The sequence below is a fragment of the Meleagris gallopavo genome, chromosome 19 (assembly GCF_000146605.3).
Source record: "Meleagris gallopavo isolate NT-WF06-2002-E0010 breed Aviagen turkey brand Nicholas breeding stock chromosome 19, Turkey_5.1, whole genome shotgun sequence".
Lineage (NCBI taxonomy): Eukaryota > Metazoa > Chordata > Aves > Galliformes > Phasianidae > Meleagris > Meleagris gallopavo.
This window is the reverse complement of record NC_015029.2, coordinates 400,652-412,664: the sequence shown is the minus strand read 5'-3', so window position 1 is coordinate 412,664 and position 12,013 is coordinate 400,652. Positions and strand designations below refer to the sequence as shown.

Sequence of the window (12,013 nt, the reverse complement as noted above, 5' to 3'; positions counted from 1 at the left end):
AGAAAAACAAACCTACATCGCCGAGATGCTTTAGCAGAGCATTTATTCAACGCCATGGTGAAGAGCAAAACTTGGTACAAACATAAACCCTCAGTGCCTTGCTCACTACTACACTGTGCCAAGGGAGAAAAACAGATTTGCTATCTTGGGTCAGGAGGGCAGGTGTAGAAAGGTGGAGACTGTTCCTTTGCTGTGTAAGGGGACCGAGAGCTGGGTTTAGATCTTGAGTGCACACCCATACACACACACACGAAGGACTCCCTTGTTTCTAGAAGTCCTGTGATGACAGAAGACCTGAGTACAGGGGTTCTGGATAAAGCCATTGGCACCTGCTGTGGCAGAGCAAAAGATGGGTGCAAAACCCTCTTGCTGAGGGCTGGAGGAGCTGTTAAAGCCATCAGTGCATATTATGACAGCAGCCACTGCCTCCATGAAGGCTGTTTGCAACCTGAGGCTGTGAGTGGCACAGACACTTGCCCTGGTACTTCTGAGCTGGGGGGAGCCCAGCAGCAGGTGCAGCTCCTGAGGTCAACGCTGGCCTGGGAGCTTTGGCCCCTGCTGTCTGGGCCAAGTGAAGATTAGGAGCTTAATTTTAGACTCTAACAGTTGGCTAATGGCTGGAGAGAAAAAAGCTTCAGGGACAAATACAGAATAAACAACACTGAGTTCATAAAGTGAGCCACTTTCCCCCATCAGAGGAGCCCTCAGAGGGAGCTGATCACCAGCCCCAAGGTGAGTCAGCCCAGGTGGAAGGAAGCTTATTCACACTCATTCCTTCAGGCAGGAAGGCTGCACCTCCACCTGTTCACAGAGAACATACCAAGAGAACCTAAAGTGCCACAACTGGAGTAGCATAGGAGGGAGGTGACCATGGAACCCATCATCACAGCTTATCCCTTGGAAGAGACAGCAGATCCCCTGGAATAAATATGTTACCAATGCCATACTTCATTTAGGTGCTACAGAACAGAGGAGGACCATGGCAAAGCCAGATCTGTGCTTCCACCAGCCCTCCCCTCTCAGATTTGTAAACTGATGGTATCAGGATTTAGTTGTAAGACAGACCAATGGCAGGGCAGCCCTGCCCCTCCAGCTCCATCCCAGCACCGCCTCCCCCACCGCCTTTTCAGCCCTCTGATCCTTCCTGCCCTTCCTTTGTGGCCCAAACACTGTGTGGGGCAGCCCTGGGCACACCCAGCATCCAGACAAGTTGCTCGTGGAGGTTTGGGACAAACAAACAATAATAAAACTACTATATTAAAAGAGTCCCGCAGTAAGGCAGCACAGCATTGTACCACTGCTTTTGCAGGTGCTCCGTAGCCGGTAGCTCTCAGTGAAGTCAGTCACGTCCCAGGCCCACACAGTACAAACCCTGGAGACGTGCCTCAGTCTGTTCTCAGAGACCAAAGCTCACCCAGAGAGAGCTGTGACCAAGTAGCAGCGTTTGTGATAAGCTGTGGGGACACTACCCTGCTGTGACCAGCTTGGGCTGCTGCCCACCGGACCCAGGAATAGGTCCTCAGCCCTTACGTTCTGTCTTTGAAGCAGACGCTCCAAGGAGGAAGCCATTACCACTGCTGGGGTCCCTCCTAACTCAGCTGACGGGATTGGTGCGCCCAGAGCTCGTCTCCGTTGTGCAGGGCTCAAAGCTCTGCAAGCTCCAGAAGTGGCTGCAGTGAGGAAGCTGCAGGAGCAGGTGTACCTGGGTTCAGCTTTTCTGGTTCATGAGCCAGGAAAAGAGCAGTTTCCTGGGCCTGGGCTTCCTGGCCTGCTGGATTCGCACGGTGCGAGGGGAGCGCCACACCTTGATGGTTGCGTCATCGCTGGCTGTCAGGAGCAGCTCCTGCTCCACCGGGCTGAAGGCCACCGAGTTGACCACGTTGTCGTGCTGCAGCTTGGCCAGGCAGATGTTATAGTGCCGGTCCCAGATGTAGCCATGGCGATCTTCTGCCCCGCTGCAGCAGACAACACAGTGGTGAGGACAAGCAGGCCCTGCCTGCCACACTGAGTGCCCTGGCCCAGCCAGAGGCCTTCATCTGCACTGCTGTCACCCACGGGCACTCACCCTACAGGGGCAAATCCCCTTTGTGACCCAGGCCCTGCCACAGACACAAGTGGGTTTCCAGAAGCGGAGCCTGAAATGAGGTCTCACAGCAGCAGCAATTGAAGCCCTTCAGAGCAGCACGAGCACACGGGCTGTGTGCCCGGACCTGCAGCCAGCCTCACGCTGTGGCACTTGCAGCAAGCCAGCTCTGTTCTGGGCTGCAGTGAAGCTGCTCCAGCCATCCCAACTTGCCATCTAACACCTGCTGTCTGCAGCCCTCAGAAAGGGCAACTGCCACCCATTGACAAACAAGCCACAGCCCCGCATTTCCTCTTTCCTTGCTGATTTCACAACAGGACCAAAGCAGACATCCTCCAGCAGCACCCTCTGACTCGGTCCCTGCTCCTCACAAGCCTCTCTTCCTGCTCTGCTCACAGCAGCCCCCAGCTCTCGGACCAGCCCGGCCTGCAGCACACCAGCCCACAGTGCAACACCCTGCCCATACCTGGGATAGGATCCTGCCCACCCCCGTGCCACACACCTTGCCACGAAGTCCCTGCTAACATCCAGGAAGATGAAGAAGCACTCCTCATTGGGTGTGTAGGCCCGATGCGCACGGAGGGCTCGTTTCACTTCTTTCATTGTCTTCAAGTCAAACACATGCAGATCAATCTCCTCAGCGATGGGGGGTGGCTGCATGGGGTCGGAGATGACGCAGTCCCGAGGCCAGGCACGGCTGTTCACGTACAGGTATCTTGGAGGGGAGCAGAGGGGTTACCCTGCGCTCACAGTCACAGCATAAAACCCTCTCCCCTCGCACAGTCAGGGCAGGGACCACGCAGTTACCCTGGTCCTTAGCAGGCCTGCAACTCTGAAACAGGCAGAAACAGCACAGTGCTGAACTGCTCCCTGCCTCCCTTGGAAAGGAAGAGGTTAGAGTTGGAGAGCCCTACAGACTAGGCTGAGCCTCTTTTGTCTCATTAAAATCAATACCAAAGACAGCAGCCTATCCCACTGCCTCAGGAATGAAATGCAGTGCTGTGGGAAGCTCCTTCACTCTGCCACGACTCTGTGCCTGACCTCTACGCTGAAATGGGCTCAGCAGCACAGAGGGAGGAAAGGTTTCCTGACAGGACTGGGAGAGATGCTCAGACGTTCACCTTTCATCAGCACGGGATACAAGTGTCTGAGGTGGCCAGGACAGGCTCCCCGCCCCAGGCCAGCACAGGGCCCTCCTTCTGCCAGCAGCACTTCAGAGACTTGCAGCAAAGGTCTGAAACTGCTCCCAGCTCTGGATAAAGGCAGCAGGGCCACGGGTGACTGTGTTTTCCAGAAGGTGAAGTTTACTGCTAGCACTCAAGGAAAGACAAGTAACCACTGTCATGGCAGCCACATGCAGGTATGCAAATGGGTCCCTCCAGCCAAAAGGCATTTGACTGAGGTGGCCCAACTGCTTCCAGTCTTCTCTCTTTTACCACTTTGTGCAGCCACATGCCCTAATGCAGAGTGCCTCATCATCCCAGCCTGATGCAGAGAGGTTTGCCCTTGGGGCAGAATGTCATTTCTCCTCCCATTCACTCCAAAGCCCCCACACAGCTGTAACCCAAACCCTCTGGTGCCCAAGGCCAGCAGGCAGCTTCCTCCCCTCACCCTGTCATACTCACCGGTGGTCAGGGGAGAGACCCATGCCAATGATGTGCCCGTGGATGTCAATGACGTGATCCAGCGAGTCAAAGAACTCATCTGAACGCCTCTCCTCCCCAAGCACTGGCCCAGCAGTTGTCATCTGATGGGGTAGGATCCTTTTAATCCCTTGGGAACAGAAAGGAAGATCATACGAGCCTGGGCTTCTGCCACAGACCAGCAGGGCTGATGGAAGCCCATTGGCTTCAATCCAAGAAGGGATTTCCTTCAGCACTGCTAAGAAAGGAGGACTGCATTGTTTCCAGCCAGGGGCTGAGGGAAAGGTTGGCACAGAGTTCCTGACCCTGCCAGCTGCTTCCAGGCTCTCACTAGCAGTACCTTGGGCCAGAACAGTGCCTATAAGTGACACTCTGGCACACTGAGCACTAGTGGTAAGAAGCCTAGTGCCCAGCTGCCAACCCACCCACTACAACCTCACCTGGCTATATGCCTCTGCAGTATAAGAGAGCAGTGCTGGCCCCAGAGGTTCTCTGCTTGCAGAAAGGCTCTCCCTGTGCAGCCCCAGGGTTGGGCCCACATCCTGCAGCACTCGGACTCAGGGAGTCCAGCAGGCACCGCTTGGTGTTTCCTCCAGCTGCTGTGATGCACAGCTGGGGGTCAGCCCAGGAAGCTCTAGGCACAAGGTCTGAAACCAGGACCAGACTCAGTGATTTACAGCTTCCAAACTGCATGCTGTGGGTCAAGCTCTCTCCCCCAAAATCTCCAGACAGAGTTCTCAAACACAGCCCCCTGTGATGGCCTCCTGGAGGGCACCTGTAGGCCTCAGCAGCTCTTGGGCACATGTGTACTCAGCACTCTCCATGTGTCCAAATGGGAAGATCCTGCCCCTTGCCCAAAGGACCTTTAATGCCACCCTTTACATAGCTACCTCTCACAGAGAAAGAAGGCCCAGACTGCAGCCCAAGGCCCTTTACATCTCTGAGCTGAGCTGAGCAACTCAGGCCCTTCACTTCCTACCCCACTTGCTGCTCCCCAGTAGATTCTTCCTCCCTCAGGTAGCACCGAGGGAGAGAGGAGCTCCAAGGGAACTCCTGCAGAAATGCTTGCATGCAGCAGATTGGGCAACACAGCTGTGATGCTCATAAGCAGCCCCTGCTGCACCAGGAGCAAGGCTCCCAGCAGCACCAGCTCCCAGGACAGGCAGCCACCACACAGAGAATGACTCAGTTCACGCACCATGGGCCAGTGAAGCATTTGGCAGCAGCTCAGGGCTGGGCAAGGAGCTGAGACACTGCAGCCACACTGCTCCTGCTGGCAGCTGAGAAAAAGAGCACAGTGTCATAGTTCTGTGCAGTCCGGGCTGCACTCCTATCTTTGGTGTACAAAGACCAAGTGGCTCTTCTCCAGGCAGTCTGCACATCTGGAAACAGCCCTTCCCTGCCTTACTGCAGTGGTGCAGGCCAGGAAAGTTAGAAGAGCTTGCAGCAGGAAAGAAAATGTACCAAAAGGAAAAGAAGTTGTCTGGCTTTACAGAAGTCCTCTTGCCTGAAGGCAGCTCTACATTCCTCCTCACATTTTTACTGATGCCTGGTCCTTCCCACTCAACATGTAGGCTACTTTCAGGGGCTTTTGGAGAAGCAGCCAGACTATCTACCTCTGCTCATCACTATACCTTCAGTCTCATCTAGTTCCAGCACCTCAGCAAGTGTGCTCAGAATGAGCTGGTGAAGTTCTAAGCCAGACAAAGACCCCCAGCAGTGCCCATGCTTGGCCTGTGCTGAAGTTACAACTCCTTGTACCCAACTGAGAACCAGCAAGCTGTCACCAGCAGCTCGCCACCAACTGCACTGAGGCAGCCAATCCCCTCCTGCACCAGGCCATATGTTCAGCTCCAACCACCCACATCCCAAAGACCAACAGGCCGAGTTGCACAGGGGCTCTGTCCCACAGGGATGGGGCATTGCACAAGCAACACAATCACAAACTCCAAGCAGCTTAGACTTGCCTCATCCTGACACCCTCTCCACATCTGCACAACTGACACTCTCCCACAAGCCCCCGTCAGGGCAACCTCTGCCCTTCATATCATTCCATTGATGCATGGCTCATGGCTGATGTTAAGTCAGGAGCTCACTCTTGGTCTCCTGCTTAGCCCTTGCCATGACATGTGGCCAAGCGTCAAGCCTGGTAGCAACAAAACCATGAGGCAAGTGCCTGCAGGCAAACCACATCCAGTGAGTGGAAGAGTCTCAAAACCCTCTGGTCCTGTACAGAGAACCCCGCTTGAGCAAAACTGCAACTCACCACAAACAAGCAGCAAACAACACAGGTCTTTTCCAGATTAACACCCAGACTGCAGCTGCATCCCGCACCCCTAAGGCGGCTGATGTGCCCTGGAGCTCAACCACAGCCTTACCTATCTGGTGCGGAGAGTAGGTGAGGCACCCTGTGGTGAAAATTAAGTATTTTGTCTTGCTGTTGCTGTCCGTGGAAAGCAGGTTCACCTCAGGCGGTTTAGTTCTGTTGCGTATGAACAGCTCAGCCACTTTGTTCTCCAGCTCAGCCTCAGTCATGGCAGGCCTCACGCAGCCCCCCATGATATCATCAAAGAACTGCTGCAGCTCATCCTCTGCTGGCACAGCCCCGTCATCCGGCAATTCCTGTACTGCTGACTCTGGAGTCTGCTTGGGCTTGGACTCCTCTTCTTCGCTGTCACTGCCGAGATCAAAGACCGGGCAGGTGGAGGTGGAAGAGGCAGCCAGCTGCTCCTCGTAGTCCAGGAGCAGGTCTGGGGAATCGTACCGGCTGCAGTCAGCCACCATCACAGTCCGGATAGTGCTGGCATTCAGATTCTGGATTTTGAACAGTCTCTTCACTACATTCACATTCTCAGACTCTATGCCCTGGGAGCAGAAAAGAGAAGTAAGCAGGAATCCCCTCACCACAGCACTGCTCCTACAGCCTCCACGCAGCCACTGTCCACAGCCCGAGCCCACTCTGCAGGCTCCGGTCACACACTGACCTCCCAGCACTGCTCTATGGGCATCTCTAAGCATTACCATCAGGACTTGCTGAGATGCCAGCCAGCTTTGTTATGCTCCTTCCCATCCTGGAGGTGGGTGAGATGAGCCAAAAAGCCAGCGCCAGGCTTTTGAAGGAAAACATCTGAATTGGCAACAGTGAGGCCAGGCAGCCTTGCTCCCACCTTCCTGCCTGAGGTCATCAGCTGGCACTGCTGAGAATTTCAGGAACAGACCCCCATGACAAACAGGTGAAGTGCAAAGCACCATTCCTCCAGCCTATGTGAAGCAAAGGGAAAGGACCTCAGCGCTCCTGGAGCTTGCATGTGCCGCTCAGCAGAATTGGCTGGAATGTCAGCTCCCAGAAACAAGCTGCAAGTCTCTCCCCACCTAACTGCTTTGGCTGTCTGCAGCCACACTTCAACATTTCTAACAAACCAGTCAAGGTCCTTCCATGACTCCTAGACATGCACGAGTTAATGCTGCAGTGTCAGGTGCAACACAGAGATGTGATTATTGGAAGGGTCCCTGCCACCACAGGGAATTCCAGCTAGAGCCAGCATCAAAGGTTTGAGTCAAAGACACAAAACACCAGGATGTGCAGCTGTGACAACAGGACAGAGGCAAGACACGGAAGAGCAACGTGTCTAAGAAGCACAAGTAGCAGAGAACAAACAAGCAGCACATAGGCTAAGGCCAGCACACACTCCATCTGCAGGTCTCATCACAGCGTAACAGACAGCACCTGGCCCACAGATCTCAGCAGTGGCAGGCAGGACAAAGCCAGCCTCCCAGCCACTTCCAGGAACATCACAATGAGCTGCCAAGTGGGAGAATGGTCACTGCTCAACACGTGCCAGGCTGCAGTCATCCCAGGCCCAGCCTTGCACCGAGCCCTCAGTAACCCTGTTCAGCAACACTTGCTCTACAACTCTGCACCCAACTCCTCATCCCGATTATAAGGCAGGAAATAATGGAAGCAAAGGGTAGAATAGGGCTATTGCAATGAGTACCATAAGGTACCCAATGATGGGAAACTCCATTCCAGGGTTGCCTCAAGCTCAATATCCGGAAGGTGAGTCAGAGGAGATAAACAGGGCAAACAAGGATCTGAGCCACTGTTTCCCTCTCACATCTCCTCTGCAGCTTTTCCTCCCACAAGAACCAGCAGGAAGCTGCACTGCCTGAGGAGCTGGAACAGAGGCACCTCACCTGGAAAGCGTTGTTCAGCCACAGCACAGAACAGGAGGTTATACGCCCAATCCGATGCAGGTTGCCAGATATCAAGTTGGTTTCATTCAGCCAACAGCCAAACACATCATAAGGTTTATTCCTCACCCTGGAAAGCAATGTGAAGTTCTCTGGAAGAGAGGGGAAACAGCAGTGTGAGATGATGGCCCCGGACAGGGGGTCTGGAGAAACCATTGCAGAAGGAATGGGAAATGGGAGTCAGGTCTCAGCCCACAGCAGGGGAGGCACTGACACAGCATCTTCACTGCAAGCTGAGCAGATACTGCCCAACCACAGACCAGCCCCAAGGCACGGCTGCAGACACAGATCATTTCTCTCTTTTACAGAGATCTGTGTGAAGTACATGCAGAGGAAAAACAAAACATAAGGGCGGCCGGATACAACCAGACCAGAGTGCAACCAGCTACACAGCCTTCCTCCAAGCATGGCCCAAAGCAGATGCCCCAAGGACAAGAACATATCAAACACACACAGATCTTCTTCACACAATCCCAGCCTCCCACCCCATGGGAGCCCTTCTGAACAGGAGAGCTGTGCATTTAGCAGCACCTCTTGGTCATGGCACAGAGATGGCAAGAGACAGTGCAGCTGGGTTCAGAACTGCAGCAGAAAAGGTTGATCTGGGCAGGGTGACTGCATCTCAAAGGCACGAGACCTCAGGGCAGGACCAACTCTGCTTGAGGCAGAAATGGTGGCTTCAGGACAGCTGGAGACACAGGCACCTCACACCTTACCCAGACTCTCACTTAGAGACGAAATTAAATGAGAACATATATGCCACACTGCGCTTTCAGGTGATGACATGAGTTATCCCTAAGGATATCCAGAAGGCCTACCTAAAGAAACTGCAACCGGGACCCCTTTGTGCAGATGGTGGAAAGGACAAGCAGAGGTCAAGGCCACAGTACACAAAGGGCAAGGGGCAGAAGAGAACCTCATCTCCCACCACTTTACACCTCTCAGGAAGGCTCAGTGAAGGCAGAGGCATAATTTACCCATGCTGATTACGGCAATCTCTCCTGATGAGGAGTTGTGAGGCCCCACAAAGACACCTGATACCAGAAGGAGGGAATCATCGGAGTTGAACTGGGAGAACTGTGTGTAGCTCCAGTTGTATGGCCTCATGTTGGAGCTGTGCTGCAGAGAGATGTCCAGCTCATTGCTCCAGATCTACAGGCAGATGGACAAACAGTTAGGAAGCTGCAAGAAGCCTGAAGGCTGTCCTACTTCACCTGTCCTGTCAGCACTCACCAGTCAAAGTAAAAAAAAGTTACTGAGAACCCTATTTAAATACCTTCAAGACCCAAATTCCCTGCCAACCCCACTGACAGGGAACAGCTGCAGCTCTGGAGAGCAGCTAAACACCGCACGTCTCCAAACTTCTCCATCAACCAGGCAGTAAAAGTTAGCAGCACAGCTGGATTTTTGAGCATGTTGACAGAGATTTCTCCCAAGACAACCACCCATGCAAGACATCTTCTGCAGCAGGTCATTATCACTGTTAGTCATAATGAGGGACTGGCTTGCACCTGGAAAGCAGCCAGAGCCACGTAAGCATCTCTACCACCTTCAGATGGGCTGAAGCTGGAATCTGCTGCTCTCAAGGTTACATTGGCAAAAGTCATTAGTTCTGTGGCTTTGAGAACAACTCAGCAGCTACAGACGAAAAGCCCAGTCACCTGATCAAGCCTCACCTCTTCACGGGTTTCCTGAATGCTGCTCTCATAGACGAGCCCTATAAAATCAAAACTGAAAGTTTTGTGCAGGGAACACTACCACCTTACCTTAACAGTACAGTCTTTGGAGCACGATGCAAACAAGCAGCCAGAGTGAGAGAAGCTGAGGTGCAAAACCTGATCATTGTGCTCCTTCAGGGCCTGCACTTCAATGCAAGGGATGGTGTCGTAGAGCCTCTGGAACTCATCATACCAGGAGACAGCAGCTGGAACATAAGCAGGGACATATGACAAGAATGCACACGGGAGGGAAGAGAGAGACCTGAGGTGAATACTGCAGCCACAGAATCTGTCTCTAGTAAAGCACAGTGCTTTCAGGAGCTCTGCTGTGGCCGCAATTTCTGCAGCTTCACTTGTGTTAGTGGGACTTTACATTTTTCTCAGTAGTTTTCCCATTCCTCCACACAAAAACACACACACACACACACACACACACACACACACACACACACACACACACACACAATCTTTTCTTCCAAGGAACACAACTTCTCACTATATCATTACTTTCTAAGCCACTGCAACCACTATAAGAAACACCCAGAGCACAGCTATTAGCTAACTATCAAAAACTTTGCTTAGGACAAAACAGAAGTCAGAACTGCAGACGTGCTCCAGCACACTGCAAGTACATCTGTCATGGAATGAAAGAGAAGCTGTTCCTCAGGGTACTGGGCTCCACTCTGATTGTCTTGTCTGACACAGAATTAAGAAGGTTCCAGAAGGAGTACTGAGAACAGGAAAAAGCATCTGCGTAAGTCAAGAAAGAGGGGAACCAGAAGAGAACTGGAGCTGGATGCAAGGCATCAAGGCAAACAAGGAGTCCTGCAAGGAGGAAAGCCTGGAGTACACTGCGAGAAGGTTACACCGATTGCAAGTGAAGAGATAAATAAAGAGGATTTTTAACAAAGTGCCTATAGAGTTGTTGTGGCAGCAAATCCCAAGGAAGTAAAGAGGATTAGACATTTATATGGATAACGGCCAACTTTCCTAGTTACACTGAACAGGACAGAAGGTTTTTTGGAACTCACTGTAGCCTGGGAGGCATCCTCCCCTGGGGCAGGGCACAACTTGCTGCCAGGGAATCCTAGTATTGCTCAGTGGGCAGATTGCTTTGGACCCCCCCTCAAAGTCCTTGGTTCCCATCTGCCAAACACTCCCAATGCTTCCCCTTACAGCTCCATGAATGCTCAGACAGTGCTGTTCAGGGCTGGCAGGGCACTCCCCAGCTCCTGGGAAGGCCCACCTGCCATCACCAAGAGGGATGATCCTCACAGCCTGGGAAGAGCCACATTTGTTACTGAGCTACCCTGACCACCCCCATAGCTCTGAAGAACAGGGCTGCCAGCTTACATGCCAGCTTACATTCAGGAGACATGAAGTGAATGAGCCTGTCCAAAGTGTCTCAAATAAAACTCAGTGATAATATCTTTAATCTAAAGGAGCTATACAGACTGTGCAAGTGAAACCAAGCAGCCTGCACTGTCACATCCACATCTTCTCCTTTCTTACTTGAAGCCCCTGTGTGCTGTTTCCTGCTGCAGAGGGTTTCCCACTGTTTGATTCTCCACGCTTCTTCCCATCCTCCTGTAGCCATCACAGATCACAGCTAGAGAGCAGGAACTCAGTCCTGTGCCACACCTGACACTGGGAGCACTGTGTACATCCTGGGGGACAGAACTGAGCACAGCCCTTCTGGGCTGCTGCCTCTCAGAAACCCCCCTGGTGACAAGGGGCTCTGTTCCCAGAACAGCTCAGGGAACAGCACCGGGTTACCCCTCCAGACAAGGCTTTGCATGCCCATTCCTCAGCAAGAGAGCAGCAGTGCAGCATGGGCTGCCCTCACAGAGGCTGCTGACAGCTCTCCTCATGGAAGGCCGTGCAGGACGCTGTTAATGGGTCATTTTCCTATCTCAGAGGCTAAGATCAAGTCTGACATGCCCCAGCAAAGTGGGTGAGGCGCCGCGTTAGCATTTGCCCTCTGTACAATTAGGCTGCTGCGCATTCACCCACCGCAAGGCTCTCCTCTGGCAGTCAGGCTGCAGCCGCTGCCTACGCCTTATGGAAATAGAGTCTGAGCAGCTAACGCGTGCCCGCAGCCCTTCCTAGCGCAGACGAGAAAGGGACAGAGCCCGGAGCGGAGCCGGAAGGCCGCGATCAGGAAAAGCCAGCAGCGATTACCATAGAATCCACCCGTGCCGCGGCACGCCGTGACTCACTGCAGGGCCGGCAGGGAGAGCCGAAGCGCCCGGGCCTTCCGACGGCCCTCCGCAAGGCGCGGGGCGGTTCCCGAGCCCCTTTCGGGCACATGACGGCCC

At 53.5% G+C, this 12,013-nt stretch overlaps 2 protein-coding genes across 2 annotated transcripts in view; one reads left to right on the top strand and one right to left on the bottom strand.

Moving 5' to 3' along the window:
* Positions 1-24: 24 nt before the first annotated feature.
* FBXW5 (F-box and WD repeat domain containing 5) lies at positions 25-11,361 on the bottom strand. The gene is made up of 8 exons (XM_019621318.2): positions 11,208-11,361; positions 9,744-9,901; positions 8,955-9,129; positions 7,921-8,069; positions 6,105-6,591; positions 3,709-3,856; positions 2,586-2,798; positions 25-1,955 (listed from the first exon to the last, which is right to left on the bottom strand). The coding sequence occupies exons 1-8, from the start codon at positions 11,290-11,292 to the stop codon at positions 1,709-1,711; spliced, it is 1,662 nt and encodes a 553-aa protein (XP_019476863.1). The 5' UTR covers positions 11,293-11,361; the 3' UTR covers positions 25-1,708.
* Positions 11,362-11,632: 271 nt separating this feature from the next.
* The window catches only part of C8G (complement C8 gamma chain), a 3,397-nt gene continuing 3,016 nt past the window's right edge, over positions 11,633-12,013 (top strand). Inside the window, exon 1 of the mRNA XM_010720680.3 lies at positions 11,633-11,649. Within this exon, the coding sequence (XP_010718982.2) occupies positions 11,633-11,649 (17 nt within the window). The remainder of the gene's footprint in view (positions 11,650-12,013) is intronic.